Source organism: Passer domesticus, chromosome 10, assembly GCF_036417665.1.
Source record: "Passer domesticus isolate bPasDom1 chromosome 10, bPasDom1.hap1, whole genome shotgun sequence".
In the NCBI taxonomy this organism is placed as follows: domain Eukaryota; kingdom Metazoa; phylum Chordata; class Aves; order Passeriformes; family Passeridae; genus Passer; species Passer domesticus.
In genome coordinates this window covers 26535804-26563802 of record NC_087483.1, presented here as the reverse complement: position 1 = coordinate 26563802, position 27999 = coordinate 26535804, and the positions used below count along the sequence as shown (strand labels likewise).

The following is a 27999-nucleotide window of genomic DNA, read 5'->3' as shown; positions in this document are numbered from 1 at the left end:
GTAAACATTAGTTATAGCGATTTATTGAAAAAAATACACACCTCATTATGTAGCCAGGCTAACAGTCCTATGAAACTGACACACAGAGAGTCACTTTGGCAATGTGCTTCTTGGACACAAAAATAATCAATTTCATGTTAAGGGCTTGATTTCTTGAAACGTCTTCTAAGGGAAACCTAATTTTAGTCTGTCAAAGTGTATGAGCTTTCAGCTGTGTTTATGAAGGGAGGAATTCAGTCATGAAAACACTGACGTAGCAACAGTGATCCAGAAATAATGGGTGATACCTTCTTTACGTGGCTCCTCTTTTGAGATACTTTATCTTCAAAATGGTTATAGCATGAAGAAAATAATGACCATGGTATATCTTAAGGTCTCTTTTCAATGTTCTGGGATGGACAACAGGTCATCTCACACACTTTTGACAGTGTTGTCATCCTGTAGTGAAAAGAGACAGGCATTTGTTCCATAAATACACGACTGCAATGCATTTGCCATCTTTGTTCAGGAGTACAAATCTGTGTGCAGATAGCAGCTGTGTGACTTTGTCCTTCTCCTTTCTTGTTTCACTTTTTGTCTTCAAGACAGTTTCCGTATGTCCAGGAGCTTTCACAGTGCTTAAGATGCAGCATTCTCTATGGGACACAGGAGCTTCAGATCAACAGAGAGAAGTTGAAAAGGGCTTTTGTTTTCATTCCAAATCTTTAATCTTCATCACTTGAAGGACAATGAGCTGCATAATCAAAACTAGGAAACCTGATGGGCAGGTCTCCCCATTTCTTAAAAATATTGTTTGTTGTTTTCTTGTCTGCTAACACAACCACAAAATTTCTGATTTTTAGACAAGGCAGGTCAAGACCTCGGTGAACCATCATATTTCCCCAAGCCTGCAAGTAGAAGGAAATTGCATTTCAGATAAAATAAGACAAGATCATTAGACAGAAACAAACACAGACAACAAGAAGAGTATGAAAATAAGATGTTCCTCACTTGTCCACAGTCTTTGCATATAATTTCCCCATTTGTCTGGTAATCAGCATGCTTATCTTGCAGTGCTTTATTTTCTCTTGTATGATAAAGACTTCTGAAAAAGACACAGCACCCATCAGAATCCATTAGTCATTCCATGCTACATACAGACATATATAAACAGTGACTAAGATTGCTGCAATCAGATATGAAACCTAAAAAGATACAGACTGTTTGAGAAAATGCAAGGTCATGCTTCATACACCTAAGTAATGATAAAATACACATGTACTCCATATCCCTCTTCACTGCATTTCAGGAGCTGCATCCTCCCTCATACATCTTGAAGTGGGAGCAGCAGGTTCTTGTTCTAATAACAGACAGATCTAGCTTGTTTTTTCAGGAGCAATGGAACTGTCAATGAAATAATCCCTGAAAATTTTCTTTTTGTTCCCTGTAGTTCAACCTTAACCCTTAACAGAATCATTTGGCTCTGACTACCCAGACCTGCACAGATTATGTGTACATTTATTTAGGGAGTACTTGATCCTGAAGGTTACTATTAGCCTGTGCAGAATGGAATATACACCATACTACATAGTAAGTGACCTAGTTAATAGTACCACAGAAGCTGCATCTTTTTTTTTTAAGTCTTAAACTCAATTCACCTTGAAATCAGGAATAAGAACAAACATTTTGTTCAAGCTCCTTAACTATAAACTCTATAGAGCCTAGGACCCAACAATATTGGAATAATCTATTTTTTTCTCACAGGGCCCAGAGGGTTACAGGCCCTGTTACAGCCTTGATGAAAAGAAAATCTGTTTCTGCCTGAAAGAGATAAAGCAGTTCATAAACACTTACTGGAAATCTTTTTTCACACTGACATGATGCATGTCTTCAATAACTTGTATGTCTTCTCCAGAACATATCAGCTTGGAGCAATTTTTGCATAAGAATTTTATTAGTGAAGGATTTTTCTTGTATGTCTTGCGCTGATCTCTCATCACCTTCATTTGTTTTTCCACTATACTTTGCAACTGGAAACTCTGAATCTAGAAACAGATCAGTAAGAGCACTGTAACATTCTGGTGGAATGACAGTTATAGTTTTCTTTCTCAGTTATTTTACTGAGTTCACTGTCAACATGACTTCTAGTCAATTTTCCCTTGCTTGTGTGTTTTCCCCTTACCAATAGAAAACCAGACTTTTCTAAAGGACAAGAAAACAGATTATAAAACAAATATTGGCAAAAGAATTCAAAGCCATATGTAGTAACTCATATTATTTCAAGTTTTTCTCCTCTAAGTAGATTTCAAATAGAAAATATTCCATACAATATAAATCAGTATTCTTTAAAGGGAAAGTGCAGACTTGCAGTGAATACCTTATTTAAATACTCTTCCTGTGGCATCTTCTGGACACGCTGAATGGCTTTATACATCATTTTCTCACGAAAAATATTAACACTTTCACGTTCAACAGCCCCTGAGCCACTTGAAGCCACAAGAGCATAGGTGCTTTCATCAGCTCGAGCTCTACCACGAGCCTACAATTTGCAAGGAACACAAAAATAAACACCACAGTACTCCCTATACATCACACAACAATTTTTCCTAGTTTTGTAATGGAAGACATGCACTATTCCATATGCACTATTTCCAAATTGCAGTTTTTTCCATTTAACTCAGATAAAGAATCAGTGAATAACACATACTATTTCTGCAGTATCATCCATGATACCTGTGAGAACTGCTCAGGAGATTTGTAATTAGCACGTTTTGCAATGCCAAAACTATATTTTGTTACCAAAATATAAGCATGCATTTGAATATTAAATATATAAATATTTGTGTTCACAAGTTAAAGGAGAGCATGTACTAAACTGGTATTCTGATATGTAATAATCTCTCTTTAGCTGATGTTAGTGTGGTGTCCATACACTGGTGGTACAAATGCCTCTTGTATCAATTGGTCTGATGACCATATTCTTGTATCTCTTCTATTAAATAAGCTTAATGTTTGTATAGATCTTTGAACTGATGCTACACCATTACAGAGAGAGGCAAATTTTATACTGTATACAGACTGAGGATGGAAATTGGAAATGAACAGTGTTGCAAGAACTTTTTCTCTTTTAGCATTCAGGTATTTAAAAATTATTAATATTAAATATTAAATAAGAAAACTTATTAAAAATAAGTTATGTATGCAGAAAACTCATACCTGCACCATAGCAATTTCATTGGTGACGAGGCCATAGCGAATAACAATGTTACACTCTTTGATGTCCAGGCCTTCCTCAGCTACAGTAGTTGCAATTAGTAAATTTATATTTCCACATCGAAATTTATCAATAACATCCCTTTGCTCATTCTGTAAATTAAAATAATTAAATTAACTTTCAGTATTAGTTTCTGTTACCAGTTACTTCTAATTAATAAGTTTCAGGAATTAAAATCCCATAATTTCTCAGCTTAGTGCCAAACATTAAGTGGCCTTAACAACTGCATTTAAGCATCTTGCAAAAGAAGGAGTTTCTATTGAATATAACATGAGTTCATCACCATATTTTGAGGGAGGAGGGAGCAGAAGACAATCCTTTTATGGTAACTGGGCTTGGAACTTCGGAGCCTGTCACAGGTACAAGGAGATTTGATAATATAGTTGTTCTATTGTTTTCAAATTTTTTAAGTACTTACTCATAAGACAGGCTTTCTATCACTTCAGTAATTTCTGATTAAAATACAGACTTCCAGCTCTAGTTCTAGAGCACTTAAAATTCCCAATAATATATGGAGGCTATAACTCTGTTGATCTCATAGCACCCAAAAGAACAACAATGACACACTTAAAAAGAAAACATCTAAATCACAGACATCTGAATCAACTGGGTGTTTGTTACCAGCTTGAGCAGAAGAACAGAATCTTGCTATCTGCTATATTCAGTTTCAAAATGCAAAAGCTATTGTTTTGTTTGTGCAGTGTGCCACAGAAATTAAATTCCAAGTTTGATACAACTCAAGCAACTTTTTGAGAGAATGTTTCCTTGAAACTCAGGGCAGCAGAAGAAAATGGACTGTTTAAGCAAAACACACCATTTTTGCTTAAATGCTGATATGGGGAGTAAAGACCAGAACAGAAGAGACATGAAGTACTTTGATTTGAAAATGTTTTAAATGAAGGTATGAATTGCCAGAGAGATGTGGTGTATGAAATCAACGTAATGGCACAAGATGGACACAACTGAGTGATCAGTTGTGATATTTTCGGTATGAATTTTGGCAAGTTTTCTTTCAATGGTTATGTGTCAGTGTGAGGCATGCATAGAAATTGGTGTAATTTGCTTTAAGCAATGATATTACAAAAAGACAGGAGTAATCACCTTTGTAGTTTTAATTTTTCAATTCAGCAGCCAAAATATAATGTGAATTACTGTTGTCCAGATAAGCATAAACTCATTTAATTGCATTTTTGCTCTTTCCAGTTTTTTTACTTTTGCTTCCCATGCCTTGCTACAACTTGGGTCCTTTTTGACTATATGCTACTCTAGGCAACGGATGCTGGCTACTCCTATTGCCATAGAATCCAAAACCAAAAAAACTTGTTACTTGTGGAAATAAAATTATTCCAACATTATTATTCACATATCTTTATGAAGTTAAGTTGCTGGCAGGTATGAAACCAGAACTCTGGGCTCTGAACTTCAGTTCACTGGCCTGGTACTAAGACAATCTGCTTTCCAAAATCATGTAGAAGAGGTAATGTTGACATGCATGGTTCTATACCTGAGTCATGGGCTTCATTTCACTCTTATGTCCAGCACCGATAAGATAATGGGCCCTAATTCCCACTTCTTCAAATTTTGGGTTGTCCTTAATCCACTGGAAAAGAGCACAGGCACTTAGACGAGTCTTTGTGAAAATGATTCCTCGAGGTTTCCCAGTCTTCGTGAACTCCTCCATTAAAGTATTTCTCAACTCCGTTAGCTTCTCATTTTCATTTTCTGGCTTTTTAGTCAACTCTTTCAGCTGTTTCTTTTTTGCTTTAAAAAGAACAGATGTAAATTAAGAAAATGTAGCCATGTAAAGCAGTTCGAAAGAAAATAAACCCCAAAACCCACAAAGAAAAGAGCCACTTTCTATATAATTCTCCCAACAGGGCTAATTCACATTCAGTTTGAAGAGCTGGGGCATACCAATTATTTCTGAAGTCGGTTTATAGTCACTAAAAACATACTAATCAACCAAAATAAATCACCATTATCATCCACTTTGCCTATATTTCATGGTAAGAATAAGCCAAAGGAAAATGCCTGCCTATACACACAAAGTTGGTACAAAGTCAAATGCACTGTAATAAAGAGCTAAGTCACAGCTTATGATATTTACAAAGCTATTTCAAAATCACAGAAAAAAAGTCTTACAAGGAGGAACAGAATTAATATGCACAGCCTTGAAGCTGATAATGGTTTTATAAATTTAGACATAAATTGTCCATGGGACATCAATTAAAGTAGGAAGCCTCACTAGAAACATGCAGTACAGTAGTCACCAGCATGGGCATGTTGTTTTTGATATTGCAGCTCCAAGACATTTCAATGCACTCAGTGAACTGTCAAATGAATGATTCTCCTCAACTGGCTCCATTGACCAGAAGGAGGGAGGATTCCTCAATGTGTTTTAAATTTTTAAAAAACTTCTGTTTAAAAACCTATGTCATTATCAGACGATTATGCAAACACAAGACCACCTCAAGGCAGGGACTTTGTCTGTTAGTACACTCTGATGTCATGACCCTGTGCAGACTATTGTGGTGTACCTAATCCAAGGCAGTCATACTCAATGCACCACAAACTGCTGCTCCACCTAGACAGCGACTTTATGACTAGTCTTATTCATATTTTAGAATGTAATCAAACATAGAAACACATATAAAAAGTAGATAAACGTAACAAACTCTCGCAATTTTCCACCTTAGTTAAACCTATGCTAAGGGCCCCAGGGCGCTTTTCACCCAAAGATGATTTCTGCTTAAAGCTGAGAAATTTTAGATTTTCTTCTAATACACCTAGCACTTTCAGTGGTAAAATCCTAACAAAATGGAATTCATTTTTCATTGACAGGTTCTTTGGACCTCATTTACCTGCAGAAATAAAAGCAACCAGAAATTACACTAATGAAACTGAGTTTTATTTTTAGTTTAAATTTTTGGTTCTCAGCAACAGCTCACTACTGAAAATTCCCCCTAAACAAGGGGGAATAGACATGTATGAAGAGTCATTAAAACCATGCTGACATTATCGAACTTATAGTTTTCAATCTTTTCTTTTTAATTTCTCAGTGATAGTGAGAAAAATGTGTAGTTCATTGGATACATGAAGCTGGGTCACATTCTGCAGTATAATCTATTTTTGTTTGTACCACCCAAGAGCCATGAGTGATGGGAACAAACTTGTATAGCTCTTTCTCCTTGCAAAGGCAGTAAAGAAAAAAAAAAGAGTAAAAAAGATTAATGAATGAATCCTAGTTCCAAGGTGACTGATCTGAAAAAAAAGCAACTAACTTTGGTCTTTGCAGTTTGATCTTTTGTTTAATTTTCTAACGAAATGTTCTTTACCTGAAACTAATTTAAAGTCAGCACTCTCCTTTCTTAGTATATAGACAAACTGGCAGAAAAGGTTGGTTAAGAACTCATTATTTCATTACTTTTGTATTCTGTTTGCTCAACCTTTTGCCCCCTAAGAGCGTCTACTGAAATACATATTTTATGTATCTGTTAAGAGTGTCCTCAGGGACACTTCACTGGATGAAAGCAGAAAGCAGCTTTTACTAACTGGCAGCAAAAACAAAGGTGGGAGCGGAAGAACCATTATTACATATTATGACATGATCACACTAAGATGTTGTTTAATACATTCAAAAGTATGAAGTGGAATATCAAGGCACTGTGATAATAAACAACACAGCAGTTTCTAGGGTGCAATAACTAATGGGCCCATGCAAACCACGTTAGTGCACAATTATGGATTTCAAATATTAAATATCACAATGTATTTCAAACTCACCGTGAAATAAACCTATTAGAAATTTATCTGTTTCATCCTGTTTTGATACTGCTGGTTCATCATCATCATCATCATCATCATCACTCCTTACTGTCTTCTTACTTTTCTCCTCTTTATAGAAGTTATTTAGGTGATTGTAGGCATCCACCATTCGGATGGTGTCATTTATCTGGAGAGCATCGTTGTATTTCTTCAAGTGCTCTGCACAGACACGTTCCCTGCGTTTTTCTTCTTTTGCAGCTAGAAGGGAACAAAAATACAAAAAAAGTCTTAGTATAGAACGACGCAAAGGAATCCAAATCTGGGGTATATTTGCTATGCAGTTACCTCTTTTCTCTTCTCTGATCACCCACTGTTCATATGTCTGAGTTCCAAACTCAGAGCTCGGATGCAGCTGGCAATAGTTTTGTATTTCTGTCATGATCTCAATAATTCTCTCTTTAAATGGATCCTAGAAATAAATTGACCAGGCAAAGTAAGTAAGCACCTTCTGGCAATAAAAACATTGGCTAGTACCACATTGAGTAATTTTCAAAAAAACTTAAACCTTAAATTAAAGAAGTAAGGCTGTTAAGTGTGTTTAGAGATATGGAAATATAGAGTTTAGAATATTACAAAAATTATACTGAGAAATAGCACTTTAAAAAAAAAATTGAATGTATAATTACATCAATAGTTATATTTCAGCTTTAGAATGCCTTTTGACCAGATAACTCCAAATATAACTGACATAAGTAAAAATTTAATTTTATTTTATTTTACTGATGCTTTTTGAAACAGAGGAAAGCAACAATATTCAAATTAGCACTCTGGATCATCAAAAGTCTATAGAAAAAGAGTATTAGGCAAAAGTTTTCGATACTGTACAAGACATTTTTAAAGGGAAATATAACTTTAATGCTGATTTTTTTTGAAAAAACATACCCTTTTTTTGTCATCTGCAATCACAGTCTTCTTAGATGGTTCTTTCACCTGATTCTTTAGCTGGGAGGCATGCTCTTCAACAGTCATAATCCTACATGCATCAAGATTGGCACAGATCTGGGAGAAAACAAAATGCTATTTCTTTAATACTGAATGAGTTATTTCACATGAAAACTGAATTAATGCAACAGAGCTTCTTGTTTAGCTATTGAGGTTTATATAACTTGATTTTCTTCCCACAGAAATTGGATAAAGGCAGTATCAGCACAAGAAAAGTCTAAGTCTTTGAGAAACATTGGAGATAAGCTGCACAAGTTGCCAGAAGTGATCCTAGCATACAGGAAAAAAATTGTAGATCAGGATGCAAACCAAGTATTTTGAGAAGGAAAATATAGCATCAGTACTATGGAAGAACAGATTTTGGAGCACAAATAAATAAAAATAATGGTGAAATTAAAAAAAAAATTAGGGATTAATTATAAATGTAACGGTTGTTGTGAGATTTCAAAATAATTTGAGACAATCTTTCCTGCAACAGGACGACATAGAGAGAATTTCTGTGCTAAGTGCACAATTGAATTAGACTTTTCTGCTTTTGACCTCTTCCAAGGAGAAAATATGTATTATTAAGTAATTAAGTAATAAGGGAAAGCATAACATTATTCTGAGCAAAGAAAACAGTAAAGGAGACTGAGAGGTGATCTTTTTAATGTCTTCAGTCGTGGTTGTATATTTCAGCTTGCATATTCATTTTAATCTTCAGATACAAATCCCAGAATCCTATCACTAGAAATTCAGAGCTGATGAAAAGGAATTTTCTGGTTTTTATTGCCAGCAAATTTTTGTGTCAAAATTGTCTACTTCAATACAGCATAAAAAATTCTTGCAGGCCTCACTTATTCAGTATCACATTCTGTTCTGGTACAGTTTACCAGTCAGGAGTTTTCACTGCCATACTGGGCTAAATTCTACTTTTCTATTACTAATGTAAAACCACTTAATTTCAAGTAAAATACAGTTTCTTTAAGTATAGAATTTAACAGACTATCTTTAGTCAGGTGTTCATGCAACCTCAGTGAGTATCTCTAACTAAAAAAAACAAAAATGCTACCTGTATCTCACAAGTTGTTTCTGCTTTGTTTAAGTATTCAACATTGTTTTTCCATTTTTCAGACTCACAAAAATGCTTAACTTAGTCACCTAGAAATACAGATATAAAATACATTTTGTCCCTAGTATTTAAGGATATGCAGTAATTAAAAGCCATCAATGGAACAATAAGACTTTCAGTAACCATAAAACTGTACTACATTGTGCATTTCTTGCCTCTGATCTTAACTTGGGAATTTTTTTTCAAGTGAGGCAACCATTTAACTTCCCTTTTCAGTAACCCTACTCCTCCTGTAAAGTAACATTTATTTGTATATATATTTCCATTATTTTTTAATGGTTATGAGCTGAACTTCCATGTACACAAGGGCAAAAAAATCAGATTGTCTATTTGGAGCCTAAAACTGACTTTAAAAGTTTTACTTGAACAAGACAATATCCCTTTGATGTTTTGTAAGTGTTAGGGGTATTTACTTTCAGAATATGCTCTTCAGCTTTTGAGTAGGATGTTGCACCTCCTACACCAGGTGAGGCTGTAAGTCCCAGAATCTGAGGCTGTGGGATCAGCGGTTTGTTTTCTTTTGCCAGTTTCCTGTTCTTCATCTTTTCTTTTAAGTAACGTCTCATTATATTATTGTAGACACCTTCCTTTTGAGTGTGATGACACTCATCGATGATGATGAGGGAAAAATCTGGAACAAAAAAAGACTCCTGAAGTGAATAATTCTACTTCAAATGCACAATTTTTGTGACTAAATCTTGTAACAGGTAAGAATGGTGTTGAAAAGAGCCCATCAGTTTGTCTGAGAACTAATGTACTAGGAAATTGAAGTACTGGAGGAAGGCATGGGTGGATGCTGAATATATTTAATGGACTTTGGAACCTTTGCTACAGTCCTGATGTGCCAAGTAGTTTTGCATTTCATGTAATGGAAAAAAAAGAGACTTTATATTTCTGCAAAAACAATCTAATTATATAAAGAATTTCAGAGAAGCATTTTTCATAGCTTACCAGTGGTAAGAACATATCATAGTTGAACTCAATGCTATCTTTTATATCCCTAACTATCTGACAAACTACATATTGTTTGCTTTTGAGAAGATACATATGTTAGAAGCCTTTCAGACATTCTTGGAAGGCTTGTTGTGGTCAAAATATGCTTCCATTTTGTAGCAACACAGAGATTTCCTCCCTGTTAGTGTCCAGTTAAAACATTTATATTACTTTATGGATGTGTTATTGGAAAGAACAAACAGATTAGTGGGAGCACTACTACTCATCTCTCTCTTGTAGAGGAGGAAACCAGTGGAAATTCAGACAAGAATAATGTGCTTTTTGGTCACAGTATATTTACATGCAAACAATATACTATACAACGAAGAAAAATAAAATTATTTTTTGTTTCAAATTTCTCAAAAGATATAGAAAACATATTTTTAATCTTTCTGAACATGCAGCCAGTGACATATATTTCAAGGTTCTGAGCTGAAAGATTCATGAAGATTTTTCTGTTTCTCTAGCAGCAAAAATGGTTTACGGAGCTCCCAGACCTTCCGCAGCTGGCCAGTAACTCTCTAATTTTACATTGTTTCCAACAATGTGAAGACAGTTTGTGGACTGTAAAGAAGATCACTGAAATTATCAGGGCTAATCTTTTACACGTATTTTTTTAATGTGGACAATTTCCATGGTCTTGTTTACACATTGATGTGTAAACATATCGATGTGCTCAAGTTGTTGCACCACTACAAGTCAGTTTTCAACGACTGGCAGCAGAAGTTGGAAATTAACAGAGAGCTAAATCAGTCTCAGCTGGTATTGAAGAACCTTAAGAAAGATGGAGACTAAACAAGGGAAGTTATGTTGGAAAGGCTACACCAAACCCTTCTCCTAGGAAAGGAAGCCAAGGCTCCATGTCACTAGGGAAAGCTGATTCCCTTCACACTGGTTTGGGAAGCCAGTTTGGACAGGAGTGACGTAGTTTCAAACTTAAATCTTATTTATTTCCAAGATTTCTACACATTGCAAGATTTCAGAAGCAGTGCTGGCAGTTTCTCAGTTATTCTGCCAACATGAACTTACTGCCTCTGATTTTGACCATCATCTCCATCATGCATATTCTATAACTACTTGTGTAGAAACTAACCCACCAGAAGAGACGTGTTTCTTCTGCTAAGGAAGTGATACTTTAGAAAGTCCATACAGTGACTTCAGCCCTTGGTAAAGAGAGTAAACATTTAATAAAATGCAAATAAGAGAGTCCCCTCCATTTCACTGAGGCTGGAATTCCATATTACATGTAATGCAGATCTCTGTGGAAACAGATGAAAAAAGTACGCAGAGAAATCTGGAAAAAAACTTGTAACTAATTAGGATGATTTATAAAGGCTGTGAGTTAACCAAATCACAGCTATAGAAATGGAGCTGGCTGTGTTCATGCTTGCTTGGCTTTGGTCCAGCTGAACCTACGAGCACAGGTGTAACAGCACGGAAAAAACCCCTGAGGTGCGGGGCAGCCTGAGTTCTGGAAAAATGTAGCTCCTTATGAAGGAAACTTCACAAAGTGTGAAACCCATTCAACCCACTTCATTACACAATCTGGTTGGGACTCAGCCCAATTCTAAACAGGCCATCAGTTCCAGTAGAAATGTTCAGATGCCTCCATACAGCATTCCAAAATGATTCAGATGTAGGAAAGTTTATTAACTTAGATGCAGTGGAGAGGAAATAAGTCTAAGAAAATTGCTGGTATTCTGCCTAGGTTAATAACAAGGCATTCTGAAGGGGGGAATGCAATTCTGAAGCACCCAAGTGGCTCTGCAGGAGTTAGTTTGGATCAAGCAGTACCCTAGTCAGCACTAGGCACTGACAGACAGAGACCAGCCCCTCAGGTTTCTCTGCTGTGACATCCAGACCAATGCTTTTACCTCAGGGCCATTATTTGGAATATATCACAGCTCTCCCCTACATCCTTCACCATCTGAAAAGGAGTTGATTGCAGGCAAATAGAGGGAGAAGCTAACATCTCACAGAGGAGGGTCACTGCAGCCCAGGCCCGGGAGCCGACCTCATGGGCTGTTCTAATTGCACCTCCCTGAGAGATAATACCATTTCCTTTCTGATCTCCCAGAGATACCTGCCACTACAGCATTCTGGGAAAACAATATTGCCTTCTTTATCTTTTGATTTCTTCAACTTCCTTCATGTGTTGTAGGAAACTATTACATCTGCTGAGCTCAGAGAGACACAGTTATAAGCCATCATATCACAGTATATTGCAAAATCACAGGAGTTTAAAGAATATAACTTTTACAACAGATTGGTTTTTATCTTGTGTTCCATTGCACTTCTCAAACTACCAAGTGCATTTGAGTTTTGATAGTTTTTTTCTCATCCTCTGTATGTCTTCTATGAGACATGACTCAATGCTCTTTTAAGCTTGGAAAATGGAACCATGCGCATAAAGTTGTGCTTAAGAATTTATTTAGATAAAATAGGAAGCATGACAAGTATTTAGTACAAATAAACCACAGAGTCTAATTTTGGCCCACATGCTTGTTAATTGAGATCTGATTTTGACTACAGCTTGTATTTATAAAACGAGTAAATTGAAAAAAAAACCTACTGAATGTGGCACATTTTTACTCTGCAATTTTTCAGAATAGAGACATACTTTTAGACCCTGTGTAGAAATTTCAGAATAAAATACTTGCCTGATAAGTGGACACTTTCTTCATCTTCCTTGGATGCATTTAACAGTGAATTCTCAAGGATCTGTGCTGTACTGATGATGACATCGTTTCTTCTGACAACTTCAGGAAATGAGATTTTCAGCTGCGAATCACCACTTAAACCAATAACCTGATACCAACGCTTCAGGAATGGACTAAACTCTGTTTTTAAATGCTGTTCTACCAATGGAACCTGAACAAAAGTTTTCAAAGAATTTAAAACATATTAAACACAGGATTAAAAATACATGCCTGTTTGCCACAAATGTTGTTAGATAAACAAAAGAAAAGTAAGCAGCAAAAATCCCCAAACCAACTTCCCCCTGAAACTTCTCCTATAAAACCTTTTTGTCCAAAGAACTTTGGCTTAACTGAACCTTTGAAAGAATGAACAAACCATGCATGCTCTGGGTATTTAGCTGAGCTTATAAAGTGTTTTCACATTTATCTTATAAGAGGATATGGATATTCTTTATAATGTAAATAAAATTCTTTAATGTATTTCTATATTTTAATATTACAATTGAATATTAATTTATATGTGCTAAATTTAACTGCAAAAATTAAAGCAATTATCAGAAAATCTGACAAAATGTTCCTTAACTACTGTGAGACTCATTAGGTGGCCTTCATTAACAAACTGAAATACAGAATACAAAAAATATTTTTATTTTTCAAAATTCATTACAAAATAAAATTGTACTTTTCCCAATAATGTGGTTATTACAGCATATCTAAATTTGCACTGGCACTGGGGTACACTAATGTAATTTGTGCTTGCACAAGGCTGATGGTGCAATGGAGATGATGGTCTAGATCTGTATGTCTTTAAACACAATACACCTGGAGAAGCTGAGAATTGTGTTTATATTAATTTTAAAATTTTTGTATTAACAATGCATGATGTTTGAAAAATACTATTCTTTACAAAATGGACCAACTTACCTTATTAACAAGTACTATGACTTTTCCAGGCTCTGATGCTCTTTTCTTCTTATCCAAGTGATCTTTGGTAATGTAAACAGCCACTCTGGTTTTACCACTGCCTGTAGGGAGACATATGATAATATTCTCCCCATTCAATGCTGGCTTTGCAACTTCCATCTGGTAATCTCTCAGGGTCAGATCTGGCTCAGGTGAGGCTCTCCTCTCCACTTCATCTTCATCTAAGGGAACAAAGAAATACAAATTTCAAACAGGAGGCACAGAACATGTATCAGAGGAGTGAAAAAATTTCAAAGGGAAAAATATTAATTTACTATCAGAAGTATCTTCTAAATAGAAACAGCACACTAGCACAGACAATGTTGCTCTGAGGACCTGTGCAGCTCTGGATCAGAACTGCTTCCATCCAGTCAGCACTCAGGGCAGGTGGAATAAGCCACAGTACAGTTTCACCTATCTACATTGAAATGACTATTAGGTATAAATTCAAATGATACAGTTCAGTAGCACTGGGACCTACAAAGGTTGTGTTTGGAGCTGCAGTATTTATAACCTAGCCAAGCTTCTATGACATTCTCCTTTATCAATACTGAAATTTATTTGGTTACAAAGGAGTTACCTTTTTAAGTATTTCCCAGAGAATGAAAATTGAGCCATAGAAAGAAAAAAAGATATGGAACACTTCAAAATGGTTAAGGGAGTTATAAAGTATAGAGACCAAATAGATAAGAAAATTCAATTGCCCATACAAGATGGAGCTAACTGCAGAATGTATCACACCTACTCATGGTAGATTACATTGCTTCTTAGCTTGACACACACATAATGCAATTGGATGTTCATTAGAAAGCCATATACATTTGCCACCTAAGGCTAAAGCCTTCCACCTGTTATTGGAAATGCAATGCAAAGTTTAGATCTATGGTTCGCAGAACAAACAATGTTCTAAATGTAAAAGTGAAAAAAAATACTGCTGAATTATTTTTAGTAAGAAAAGCATATCAAATCTCTTGAGTTTACATATATTTAGGGAGTCAGAACTTATATATATATATATAAAATCTCAGCATCAGAAGGATTTATTTCAATTGACTTTTCATGGTTTTTTTCCCTACAAATAAGTTTACTTATAGTCTTCAAGTATTAACTCTCAGTGAAGAAAATGCACAAATTCATTCTACTAGATTAAAAATGAGGGAAGAAAAACCCTAGCTTTGTTTCCTGATGATATCATTCAATGCAGAATCATGAGAATTTTATTATCACTGATACATTACCCACAAAGTAAGTATATTTTTCTAGTATTCCTGATTCCATTAAATAAAATTAAACTAGCAAAAAGTAATGAAGCTTGATAAAACACTGCTGATGGAAACATCTGAATGCCATTCTAAAGTGTTTTTTGCTTGCTTTGCCTTTTAGTGTGAGTGCAGTGCTACCTGGACACAGGAATATTTGCACCAGAGAGTACTTGCTGTTACTTATCTGACTTCTACTACTCTCTTTTGAGGAAGAACATTGTTTGCTTTCTGGTTGGCTAAATTCAATAGCTCAATCATATTGAAACTAGCACTTTATCACCCATCTGTTTGGTTAAATTTCAGTTCCTTAACATCCTCAATTAACAGTCCAGGCCTGAAAAATATTTAACTTAGCTCTCTCCTAGCTTCTTCAGCCCTTGTTTAGATAAAGGCTAATACAGGAATCTTTTCACAGATTAAAGAATTAAATACTTAAAGATTTTTCATTATGCACAATGTAGCATTAGGGAAGTTGTCTGCCTTCATACAAGGCTCATGTGAATTGCTGCTCTGGTCTAAAAGAAACATGATAATTATTCTATTGTCCTAACTACACAATTTTATAAAATGTGAAATGAACCTTGCACATAAAATGCAGCTGAATCCACATGATTCTTTGTATTAAAATCCAAATCATGTCATATATGAGGACACCATCCAAACATCTTTGTTAATATAACAGCCTACCTGTAACATTTCAAATTATAAAATCCATTCATAGTGCATCTGCATGTTATTAGTAATTTTTTCTCATTGTTGCTCTCACTGAGTTTACTAGACATGCTTAAAAAGCATGGATGTTTTAAAAAACTTTTTAACTAGTCACCTAGTTACTTTTTAACATCCCTTCTGTTTTTAAAAGTCACATGTATACAGAATATATAGCAAGTAAACACTGTGAAAAAAATCTGTTCTCCATTCTTCACAAAACTGCAGTGTTTTGGTTTTTTTTCTGGATTACTGGACACAGCGAATGCCCAGTTTGCTTACTGAGAGATATTTCAGGAATCTTAAAGGATAAGGCCCTCATACATACCGAAGTATTGCCAAATGTCAGGAGCCTGGCTCAGCCTGAGCATTGGACACAGCGTGTCTGCCTGTCCCCAGAACAGAGAAGTTCCCATGCCCAGACATTGCATGTGACAGAGTGAGTCAAAAAATACAATGTGACTGATGAATGTCCTCAGTTGCTAAAGAAGTGCAAAGTAAATTCTCTGGACTTTGCAACACACAGACTAAAATCTTAGCTGCAGTGTAGCAATTTTATCTGAGCTATCCTGAATTTTCTGTGTACTTACAAATATGTGGATTTTAATACTTTAAAGCTTGAAACTATTTAAAAAGTATTTATAACAAACACTTTGCAGGCACGGGATATATAACATTTACAGTGACCTTACTGCTGTAATACTAGGTTTATTAGGCCCAGCTGCCTTGAAAGGTGTTCAGAGTTTTTTCCAGCCCTTGTACTAGACATAGTCCCAGCACAAATGTTATAAAGGCTAGATTCCAAAAAGTGGTTCTTGAATTCTGGATAGGTAAACAGGCTGATCACCATGGTGGATAGCTCACAATTTCTTTTGCCTGAGGTTTGAAAAAAAGAAAAAAAAAGACAAAAAATGCTGGGATGTCTTTTACAACAGCAGCGTATAGTTTCACTCAGACTTATACATAGCAAGATAATACCTGTCTGCTAAGTATCATTTAAACACAGTCCAATATCTAGTTTAAAACTGTATTTAGAACATGCACATGTGTTTAAATGTGAGATTCACAAAGGTCTTCAGACAGCAACCCCCATTGCTCAGGTTGTTTTTACAAATAGGGCTACTAAATTACTTGGATCCAAAGTGGACCTTCATTACTGTTCTGCAGGTACCCAGGAGATGCTCCTGCTCACCTTTTGCTGCCTCTAAAACATCCCCATTCCCTCTCACCCTATGTGGGGGCCAGGCACAATCTAGCTCCTCTCTGAGAGCAAATGAAACACGTCTGTGTGGCAGCATTACGAATATCTGTCCAGGTGACTGCACTGGATGACTTTGAGTCCCTTCAGCCTATGTGATTTCATCATTCTGCCTCACTGACCAGTTTGTACCATGATGATGACTAGAGCCCGGTTCAGATGATCTCAGTAAATTGACTGTTTTGGGGCTAGGACTTAGGACCAGACCATTACCAGTTGGTCTGGACCTAAAATACCCAAAATGGCATCTGTTTTCCAACAAAGTAAAAGTAAGTCTGGCATCTAAATATAGTGAACTAGAGTTTACAGTGAAAGAAAGCTCTTCATTTTAGCCCACTCACAGAGTACTTCCCCCAGAGCTTACTTTGCAATTACTAAATAATAACAGAAGGGAAATGTACCTGAATCACTGGTTGTGCAACTCTGTTCCAGGTTTTCATTCAAGTTAGTGACACTTCCATCTCCTATGGAGACATCTGACTCTAAATAATAAACACAAAGAAATGTAGCATAATATATTTGCTGTACAAATATTAATGGCAAATGCACATTGTTTGCTCTCCCCCTAAGTTGTTAAAGTAGGGTAGATGAATGTCAGGTGGGGATGGCTGAGATCTAATTTTCTTTATGTTTGGTAGAGATTAAAAAAATGAATAGAAATAAGAAAATTTTCTTATGGCAGAAAATATGGAGTGGAAGATATCCAAAGCATGGCAGAGGTAAGGCACTATGAGTCACGATTTATTGCCTAAAACCAGGGATTCCAGATATCATCACCTGCATAATCCCCTTTAGTCCTATTTTAACGCATCTTTCCAGAAAGGTGAAAAGCCAAAAAAAAAAAATAAAGTTGCTGGCAAACGGAGCATTCTCTTTGACTCGCTGCAAGCCATGAGAGGTGAAAAACAGAAAGCAGAAAAACAAAACCAGGACTGCGATTTTTTTTTTTTTAAAGTTTCCTCGTATTGCACGAAAGGCGCAAAGCGTAGCTCCCGACTGAACGCAAGCAGCGGCGAGAGGCTGAATGGCTGAATCGCGCGGAGCAGACGCGGCGAGCCCGGCCCCGCGCATCCCCGCGCTGCGCTCGCCCTCTGCCGGGAAAGCCGCACTCGCCACAACTCAGCCCCTCTAGCATCCAAGGAGAGAGATAGATACACCCAGCTCTATCCAAGGAGAGAGATACACCCAGCTCTCCCGGGGAAATCTGCTGCGAACAGCACCACCCTGAGCTATCAGCCTGCCGGCAGCGCTCGGCAACTGAGCGCACAGCGTGCGGATAGAATCAGTCAGGATAATAGTGCTGCTGACCAATGTTTTGCCCAAAAAAATTATTCATAAAGCAAAACAGATTCTGTGAATGAGAATTTAGCACTGAATGGAAGATACAGTGTCCTAGAAAGAAATGCCTGAAATATACACTATAAAGTCCTGGTGAGAGAGGCTGAAATTGAAACTAGTCTGTATTCAGTAAAATTATGAAGCTATCTTAGCTACCACTAGGAGTCAGGTATTAGTAGTTTTTCTAACAAACGAATGCAATCAACAGAAAGGCAGAAAAAAGAAGAAAACCTCACCAGTTACAAGCCACATTCAAAGACCAGTGACAAACTAATTAGTAGCATTAGTAGGAACTCCCAGCTATGCAAATGACACCACTATCTCTTGCTTTCACTTTCCAGGAATCCACATAAAATAGGGAAGAGAGGACAAAATTAAAATTCTGTGCATCTATTCTGTATGGTCTCCCATCTAAAATGACTTTCTGAAAGTCCTGAGAATATAAATCCATAAAGTGTTTTGTACACAATTATCTGAACTACAATGCACAGCATGCATTCATTATACAACAATCTCTCAACAGAAAACATCAGTGGAGACATGAAATGCAAAATATTCATCTTCCAAAGAAAGTTGAATAGAACAACGTTCTCATTTTTCAACTGTGGCAACTTACTTTAATTGTTTTAAAAGAAAATAAATTATAAAAAAACCCAAATCAGTAAGCATTTCCAAAATAATGAAGATAAAAGAGTTAACAGTTATTTTTACCACTTCTGCTAATCTTCCTTTAGAGTCCTGTTTGCACATTGTAATGTGGAATTGCACAGGAAGATTTCACAGGAAGATTTTCAGTCACTTTACACTGAGCACTAAATAAGTAGAGAGACAATGGAATGGAATGCAATGACAAGCAAGCCTTGAAAACGAGCTGCTATTATTTAAATTGTTGTTTATATAGGTAACTGTAGCAACTTAATCCGTGTTGTCCTTGCGAACTTGCTACAGTATAATTTTGCGTGTGAAGTTTCTCATCTCTGTTTTTGCATGCTCAATTTTTCTCTAGTTATCTCTTAGGCTAAATGATCTACTTGTTTTTATGGCCTTATTGTTCTCATACCTTCTGACTGTCTCTGTTTCATCTACCTAAATAAAAGGGTCAGAGGAAGCTCCAGATACAATGCAAATGGCAGTAATTTCAAATTCCCTGAAAAGCTTCTTTCTTCTTGAAATATGACCTTTTCAAGACATAAAGGAATTGTGGAAGTGTACTGAAAAACTGACAACACTTGACAGCATCAAATTACAAACTAGGTGGGTTCCCTGCTCACTTGGAAGTAGAATCTGGGTTCCACTTGTATTTTAATCTGCCTGGTCTAAAATAACTGTTTTAGGAAATCACACGAAAGGATGGAAATAGGAAATGAATAAAGACTGGAGCGCTGTTAAGTCTGAGAGTACAAGTGCACTGATATCAGAGGTTTCTGCACTTGAGGATGGCTGAATGTGAGGCAGTTCCTCTGCAGAAATCTCCAAGCAGCACTGCCTCCTAGCAGCACTTGATACCCTGCACCGACACAGCTGCTTTGGTTCATCTCAGAACTGTGTGTTTACAGTGAATTTGTCAATTGCCCCACTCACACAACTTTGGTTCATAACATGGAGCTGGTGTAGATCAGAAGAAATGAATTGCCAGCTGAAACCAAGTAAGATTTGTTCTAATTACTTGTAGGCACACAGTACCCATGAGACTGAAGTCAATCTGAACCAAGCTGATGGAATACATGTACTCTGTATTCCCTTAGCCATTTCACTGCACAGATCTGCTCAAGTGCCCAAACTGCTAATACCCACTCTATTAATTTCAGTTCTGTGCTGAGACCATAGTTTTTTAGCTACAATTAGCTTGTAGCACACTAGTTAATAACTGATAGGTCTAATTTTCTGTAATTCTCAACCCAACAAGAGGCAAGTAGAAGATCAGGCTAACAGCAATGAAAACCTACCCTTAGAAGGCCCAATAAGAGCCTTAGCTTTATCCAGAAAGAATAATCCAGTCTCATCTACTTTGAATTATCATTAAGTATTTGGCACCTCTTCTTTATATTGACAAATTACATCCTAACCCAGGAAAACCAATTTTGCTGCAGTTAGTAATTCACTACTTGCTACAAAGCAGCGTGATATCCTGTTAATATCATGCAAAAGTAGAAATAGGCTACACTGTTGCACATTGAAAGGCTGCAGTTTTTCAGAGCCATTTAAAAAAAAATATATTCATGTTTCATAAAAAGAGAGAAGACTTAGCTGTCTAACTCCTTTGGCTGAGTAAGCCCACTAGTATAATTTCAGGCAGGATTAACCTTAGCTGTAACTATTGTTTGAGCTCCATGTGAACTTGGAACACACATGGTTCCTGAATCATGCAGTGCACGTTTGAATCACAAACGTTTTGGCATTGCTGTGTTTGGGCATTGCTGCTGGTCATTGCTGTCACTCATAATCAACTTCCAAGGCATGTTCTTAAGAGTGTTGTATATGAACAACAGGCCACAACCATTCTTAAACATTTTTACTAAAAATATACTTCTGAGTGTGTATGTGACATGAAAAAGGTGGTCTGATGTTTTGTAAGTTAAAAAAAACCTTTAAAATGAACAGAAAAAATTATTTGTTGGACAACACTGAACGACTTCTCAAAACAAAAAATGCTTTTCAATATAGCATTTCCAGCCTTCTAGAAAGAAGTACTTCATACAGCTGCAGTTTCAGTGGCATAAAAACATTCCTCTTATCTTAAACTTAGTCAACACAGTACGAGTCAACAATGTTAACCTAACATTGTTATTGGCTAGTATAAGCCTACTGTGGATGGGTGTGAAATAAAATACTAACCTAATAACATTAATATTTTTATCAAAAGTATTAAATATATTTCAAAATACACATTTATTCACAAAGGTACCAGATCAAAATACCAATTAGTGAACAAACCTGACATCACAGAATTCTTTTCCGTGGATGTTTCCAACAGACTGTTCTCACTGCTGAAACTATCATCAACATTTTCTTCCTGTTTCAAATTCTCCTCTATGATGTATCCTGGTTGACTGGTAACTTCTGTTTCTTCGTTCGTAGTCTGTTCCATCCCATTTTGTTTATTCTCTGTTCCCAGAAAATATAGAGAAATTCTAAGGCAGTTCTATAAAACATTTCATTTCTTTTAGTGTGAAGCACAGAAAACACAGAACTAACCTGTATTTATCAGGCACATAACAGTATAACATATGGTCTTGGTCTTGACTCAAATGATATAGTTTGGAATTTTGACCTTTATATAAATATTTACATAAAAATTCACTAATTTACAATTACAAACTAAACTTAAAGAGGTTAATACATTTATTTTTATGAAGTTCTCAATTTCTGTGCGTAGGTGTTTGCTAATAACAACATATTTTACTGTAACAAATCACAGGGGGTCAAGCTGCAATGACAAAATGTAGCATCAGTGTTCTTCATCCACAGTGCCCAATGAAGCTGTTTCCTCTCTATGACCTTATGTCAGGGCATGCTCCTGCAACCCTGCAACCACACACTTGACACATCTACACACACCCAGGACTGTGTAGATGGAAAGTTACTTATCCTCTGATAAGAGCAACACCATTCATGCTTTATCCATTAGTCTGAACAGTTTGTTTTGAGGCCTACATTGCTCAAGATTACAAAGAAACTGTGAAATAAATGCATTAATTCAGTAGTCCGTCAAACAACTGAATCAATCTTCAGTTTTACCCTATATAGTCTGCACTATACTGAAAATTCAGAAATGCAAAATGAGAAAATAATTTAAAACAAAAATATGAAAACAATATTAATAATTTGTATATTTGTTACTTTGTTTACCTTACTGATGGCAAAGTAGTGAAGACAAGAATTTATGCCTCACATAGCTGCAACACAGAATGAAAATTCGGATCACAAGAGCTGCTGAGCTATTCCCAGCACCCGAGTTCCACTCAAAATGATCTTCTGAGGCTCTGACTTGGATGGTCTTGTCCTGGAGACTGCAACACTCAACCATCTTTGAACTGCATCCTCAAATATCACAGCTGCCTGTGTGTGTCTGGCAGAATATCATCTGATTCCTGTCCAAAGCTGGAAGAGACACCTTCATGTCCCTCTTACCTCAGTCTTCATGCTCTGACCCACACGCAGCAACTAAAAGCACAGAGACAGCTCTGGTGAGCTCCTCAAGTGAGCAGGCTGAAGCTGCTAAATGGGAAATCTGTTAAAGTAATTTAGTCTCTAAATTTTATAAAACATATGGGGACTAAAAATAAAGGATGAATTATTTGGGGGCTGCTTTCTTTTTTATATTTAAGCATGCAGGAGAGCACTGGCATAACTTTACGCTACTATAAACACTATACAGGAATGAAAAGGAGTAGCCACTTTAGTAGTTTATTACATTATTTTTGTAAATTTTATAATGTTTTGAGACTTATGAATGTCTTAAAGTATGCAAAGTACTTTGAAATGCCAAACATATTTGTAAACTGTTCTGTAAAGGAAACACTTGAATTGAAGAAGAAATTCAGGTTAAGTCTGTTTTGTTTGTTCAAATTAATTTTCAGAGTATGTTTTATGAATGATTATAAAAATCACACTGAAAACCAAAGGGTTTTAAAAGTAAGATTCAGTTTCATTGTAACTAAATCCATACTGTTGTAATTCTCATATTGCTTAATAAGGATTTTCAGTATTTAGAAATCTATCAATTAAGTTGTTACATAACTTGATTTTGAAATCCCTCGACAAACAAAAGCATTAGTCCCAGTGTCACAGTAAAACAATATGGTGGGAATCCTGCATTGCTTCTTAAGTAACAGTACCAAAAAAAAAAAAAGAAAAAAGAGAAGAGATGTTAAAAATCCACACATTGGTACCAGTGAAAGAAGATGATTACCTCCTGTATTTCCACTTAAATCATCTGCAAGGTCTTCATGTTGGGTTTCACGGAGAGCAACCAAAAAAGAAGAGAACCAATCTTTCTTCTGGACTATTCTGCTCAGTAGCTCCCTTGCACCATCTCTGTTCCCACGATTGTCAGTAACAGCCTGGATCTGGCAAAAATAAAAAAAACAGAAACAACCTTCACACAGACTTTGGAAATGGTCTGAGGAAGTTCATAAGAATAGTATAGGTGCAAAAGCATTTCTCTGTCATCATTAAAGCATACTGAAAAATAAAGACATAAAATAGACCTGCCACTCATCAGAAGAGAATTATTGTCCAACCTCATGTTCATACCATATGGTTTTGGGTAGGATATATAAAACCTATGAGATCTGGAATTTAATTGGAGAGACTGGTAGTACTAGACAATGATTACAACAGTAACTGCTATATAATAATTATTAGTATTGTGGAACAACAAATGGTGTTCAGATTAGTTTAGGGAATAGGCAACCTTGATTAAGGAGAAATGGTGTCACACAGTTCACCAAGCTCAGACTTAACCTGACCTCATACATAAAATAGAACATTTCCCTTAAACTTGGGCTTCGTCATCTCAACTCCCACTTAAAAATGCAATAGCTGAGCCTCAAAAAGTGGTTATTGCGCTCAAAGAAATTATGGAACAGTGTCCAAGGCTGTCACAAGCAGAATTTGACGTGATCACATGAGGAACAAAACCACAACCCCAGGAGCAAAGCAGCTTGAGACAGGTGCTCAGTCTCAAGGCCATTTTCTCAAGGCTCAAGAATCACCCATTCTGCTATGCACGGAAATGGGCAGGCATGGCAGTGGGAACACCTGACTGAGACACATGACTAAAAGGAAGTGTGTGGAAAGTGGGAGACATTAGGAAAGCCTAAACTCCACTGGAGTTTAAACTGGCAGGATTGTGAAGGGTATTACACGGTTTGGTGGAAATACCAGCAGCAAAAAGATGACTCAGGGGAACATGAGGACCTATTACCAGGGAATGGAGCCAACAGCTTCCTAAAAGGCCTCTGCATCTGCCTGCTGTGTAACCATGTTTGTCTCCCTACTAATAATAAGGGTGCATCTGATCATTGCTGCCACCTGATGGTCACAAGACAAAATTATGTATCTTACAGCCATTTAACTGAGATGCAGTACCTCAAAAGTGAATGCAAAGGCTCAGAGTGCAAATGTGACTTAGTTCCACCCTTAGTTTACCAGTTTTCCCCTTATTCCTATGGCAATTATTATTTTAATTTGTTCTAACACTGTTTCAGGATATCAATTTTTTTTTTGAGCTTCAAGTAGGTTTCACATTCCAGGCAAGTGACTCTTAGCCAAGTGGAATAAACACTGGCCAATATTCTCATCAAACGTTAACACTTCCTTGCTCTTGTCCAACTGGTATTTCTGCTCACGTCACTGTCTAGTGTGATAGTCCTTAGTGAACCTATAGCAAAAAAGGGGACAGAAAATCTTGTTTTATTTTAACTCAGTATTATTTAGGACTTTACAGACCATCACTACTTCCTCGTATGGTTCAAGGGCCAAAAGACAATGATCTTCTGAGCCTAAGGTCTGTGGCAAAATGATAAGTAAAGTCTGACATATTTCTTCACTTAGACACTGTCTTGGTCCAACCCCCTGTTCTTGGCATTTTTCTTTGCCAGGCTCTCAGCTGGTATCCCACCTGCTGGCCCACTGTCAACAGTCTTCACGGGCTTACCTGGACCCTTTATCTATTTCACCCAGGTCTGGGAACTCCCCTTTCATTTTTGCGTTTACTGTGCCATTTGTAGTTGTGGCTCCCTACCTGCCCCACAGGCCCTGGTGGCCGGTGCCTGTGGCACTGCCCGCGCCCGGACTCACCCGATCCACGTCCTCGTCCTGGAAGATTCCCATCTCCAGGCACTTGTTGGCCACCTGCACGGTGCGCATCCTGTCCACCAGCGTGCCGTGCAGCAGCTGCACCAGGTGCACGCAGAGGTCGTGCTCGGCCTCCTCTGCCGGCGAGGGCAGCTGGCTCAGGCTGGGGTTGGCGTAGCAGGCGGCCAGGCTGCAGCCGCCGTGCTCCAGCGCCTGCAGGAACTCGTGGATCCAGCCGCAGCCGCGGGGCCCCCGCTCCACGGCCCGCAGCAGCTCCTCCGCGCCCGCCGCCGCGCCGCGCTCCACGGCGGCCGCACGCACCCTGTCCCTGTCGTCCGCGCTCAGCGAGGGGAGCCGGTCCAGCACGGGCTGCACCTGGATGAACTGCTTCAGCCGCGGCCTGAAGCAGGAGATCATGTAGAGGAACCGCTCGTCCCGGGTGCCCTCTGCCATGGCGGCGCCCGCCGCTCCCGCGGGCCGCTGCTGGGCGCTGCGCCCGGGCCCCGGCGAGCAGCGAGGCCGCGGCCCCTCAGCGAGCCCTCCGCTGGCACGGTCCGGTCCGGCTCGCCCTGCCCTGCCCGGCACGGGCGCCGCTTTCGGTTTCGCTTGGCAGGGCGGTGCGTGAGGGCTCGGCTGGCCCGGACGGGGCGCGCGGGGCCGGGCGGCAGCTCCGCGGCCGGCAGCGCTCAGTGCCACTCCTCAGTGGTGGAAACGAAACCCTTGACAGTAACGAAACCTTTAGCAGTAACCGTGGGTTGAAAAACCCGATCATAAACGGAAACATGTCTTTCACTTTCCGGCTCATGAGAGCTCACTTCCCGGGCTGCTCACAGCGCTTCTGAGCTTTGGGCGCCCTGGCACGCCGAGGCAGCAGTGAGGCGCCTGGTTGGTGTCTGAGGGTACTGGAAGGTCTCCCCTGAGATGAGATTTCACCCATATCGTACATGTCACTGAGCTTCAGAAGCAGTCTTGGTTTCCATCGTGGGGTTTTGGGGAACCTCAGTGTGATTCTGAGGTAAGGCACAATGATAAACAGTGTCTGGATTACCATGTTCAGTTTTGGTCGGGGACAGTTCAAGAGACTGAACATTTGTAGAGTCCAGAGGCAAACAGCATTGGAGAGCCTGTCACATGTTTGAAGGAACTACGTTTATAAAGCCTGGAGAAAATAAGGGTCAGGGGAGATCCAACCACAGTGATGTCTGGGTGTTAGAAAGATAACTTGTTGGTAAAACTGCCTTGTTAAAGTCTAGGGTTTAGGCATGTTTCAATGATCTCAGAGCTAGGGAGAGGGTAACAAAGCTTGGGAATAAGGATGTATCACTGACAGCAGACCCAAAGAACACAATTTATGGGCCTCAGGTACATTTGGCAGAACTCCCAAGGTAAAGCAAAAACTAATGAAGACAGCTCAGTAATTGTGCTGAGATCAGCTGTAGAAGATAATCCTGGCATGAGGAGATTGTGACCACTGATTCACAGACCACCAATCTGGGAAACCCTGACTCGGAAGAAAGGAAAGACTGGGTATGTGGACTAACCAGTATAAGAAGCGAGGGAATCGTCTAACCAATAGAAGAAATACTAATTAATATGAAAAACTTTGTAGGTTGTGGCCAATGAGCGTTAATGCCTTTGTCTGCTAAAATGTAAAAAAATGTTGACAGTCATGGTGCTGACTTTGTGAATTTGCCACCAAGCACCTCTTTCTGTGCAAGGCAGAACTGTAAATAAATCAAATACCTTGATTCTCTGTGTAGATCAGCATCTTGCAAACTGGGTGAGAGAACCTATCTTGGGACACCAATAGCTCTTCAGCTTCTAAAAGCTGGATGATTCTTCACTGGGGTACAGAGGACAAAGGGGAATTGGAATATGTTTCTTTAGAGGAAAATATCTCCAGGTGTAAGAAGAAAATATTATCCACTCTAGAAACAATTAGACTTTGGAATATATTGCTCAGAGAAATAGCAGAAATTTCCTCAATAGAAATACTCAATGTTTTGCTTGACAGTGTCCTTGATTTAATGTCATGCTTTTAAAAGAAAGCCAGCTATCTCCAGAGGTCCTTTCCCAGCCTAAAGTATTCTGGGGTTCAAATTGTACCCTCAGCTGCTTGTCACATTGAGATGTGCTGCAGTAGTCTGCTCTCAGAGGAGCTTCCTTTAGCTGGAGGCTTCTTTTGTAGAATAACTTAATTTGGTTTTACTTTCGTTTCATTGTTCTTTCTCCTTATCTCCGGTTTCACTGTTACTTCATCATTACTTTTTCATTTCTACTTTATGCAAGTTTCCCTTGAAAGATTTCTGTAAAAATCATAATTTCTTTCCCCCTAGTACTTTTTCTTCTGCCTCCAGCACCTTAGCTAGAAGATCCATGAGCCTTCCTTGCTCAGTCTCAGGAGCCTGCAGGACTCAGTGTGTGCAGATGGGTTGTTTGTGTGTTTGCTTTGTTGTGTACGCTGTGGTGGTAAATCAGGCTGCATATTAATTCCAAAACAACCATTTACTGGCTCTAAGAGTGCCAGTACTGTGCTCTTACATTAAAAGGACATTTGAAACTTCCAGAGATAAAGAATTCTACTTGTTTATTCCAGTTAGTGTGAGGTTGCACAGATGATGGCTGCGCTCCTGCTCTGACAGCGAATAATGGAAATACTCTGACTATTGCTCTCCTGGACATTTACACTGAATTCTGAGACCTTTGTCCCGTTCAGATGTAACTGAAATTGGTGTCAGGGTTCACAGCAGTCGCTCTGGCAACGCAGGGGAGGAGCACTCAGCTTTCCCCTCGGCTATCACAAAGGCTGCGCAGTGCCAACGCCCAGCCCCGCTACAGACCCGACG

The 27999-nt window shown here is 38.1% G+C and overlaps 1 protein-coding gene and 1 long non-coding RNA gene across 2 annotated transcripts; one reads left to right on the top strand and one right to left on the bottom strand.

Annotated features, from left to right (window-relative positions):
* Window position 1: 1 nt before the first annotated feature.
* On the bottom strand, window positions 2-25738 carry IFIH1 (interferon induced with helicase C domain 1). Its single transcript, XM_064434709.1, has 16 exons — window positions 25157-25738; window positions 23265-23421; window positions 21287-21457; window positions 17416-17496; window positions 13748-13968; window positions 12785-12995; window positions 9545-9762; window positions 7961-8077; window positions 7364-7487; window positions 7037-7276; window positions 4758-5014; window positions 3196-3345; window positions 2357-2518; window positions 1834-2024; window positions 991-1084; window positions 2-887 (listed from the first exon to the last, which is right to left on the bottom strand). Exons 1-16 carry the CDS (start codon window positions 25604-25606, stop codon window positions 705-707), a joined length of 3027 nt encoding a protein of 1008 aa, XP_064290779.1. The 5' UTR covers window positions 25607-25738; the 3' UTR covers window positions 2-704.
* Window positions 25739-25920: 182 nt separating this feature from the next.
* On the top strand, window positions 25921-26901 carry LOC135308969 (uncharacterized). Its single transcript, XR_010369330.1, has 2 exons — window positions 25921-26168; window positions 26516-26901. It is a non-coding gene; the product is annotated as an uncharacterized LOC135308969 (long non-coding RNA).
* The last annotated feature ends 1098 nt before the right edge of the window (window positions 26902-27999 follow it).

What these genes read in the sequence shown, in the direction of transcription:
- IFIH1 (XM_064434709.1), bottom strand. Translation starts at nt 25,606, where the DNA reads ATGGCAGAGGGCACCCGGGACGAGCGGTTCCTCTACATGATCTCCTGC. An exon ending in AAAGAATTCTGTGATGTCAG is followed by an intron (nt 17,497 to 21,286) that starts GTTTGTTCACTA and finishes TTTATTATTTAG; the next exon opens with AGTCAGATGTCTCCATAGGA. An exon ending in AGTGTGAAAAAAGATTTCCA is followed by an intron (nt 1,085 to 1,833) that starts GTAAGTGTTTAT and finishes TGTCTTTTTCAG; the next exon opens with AAGTCTTTATCATACAAGAG.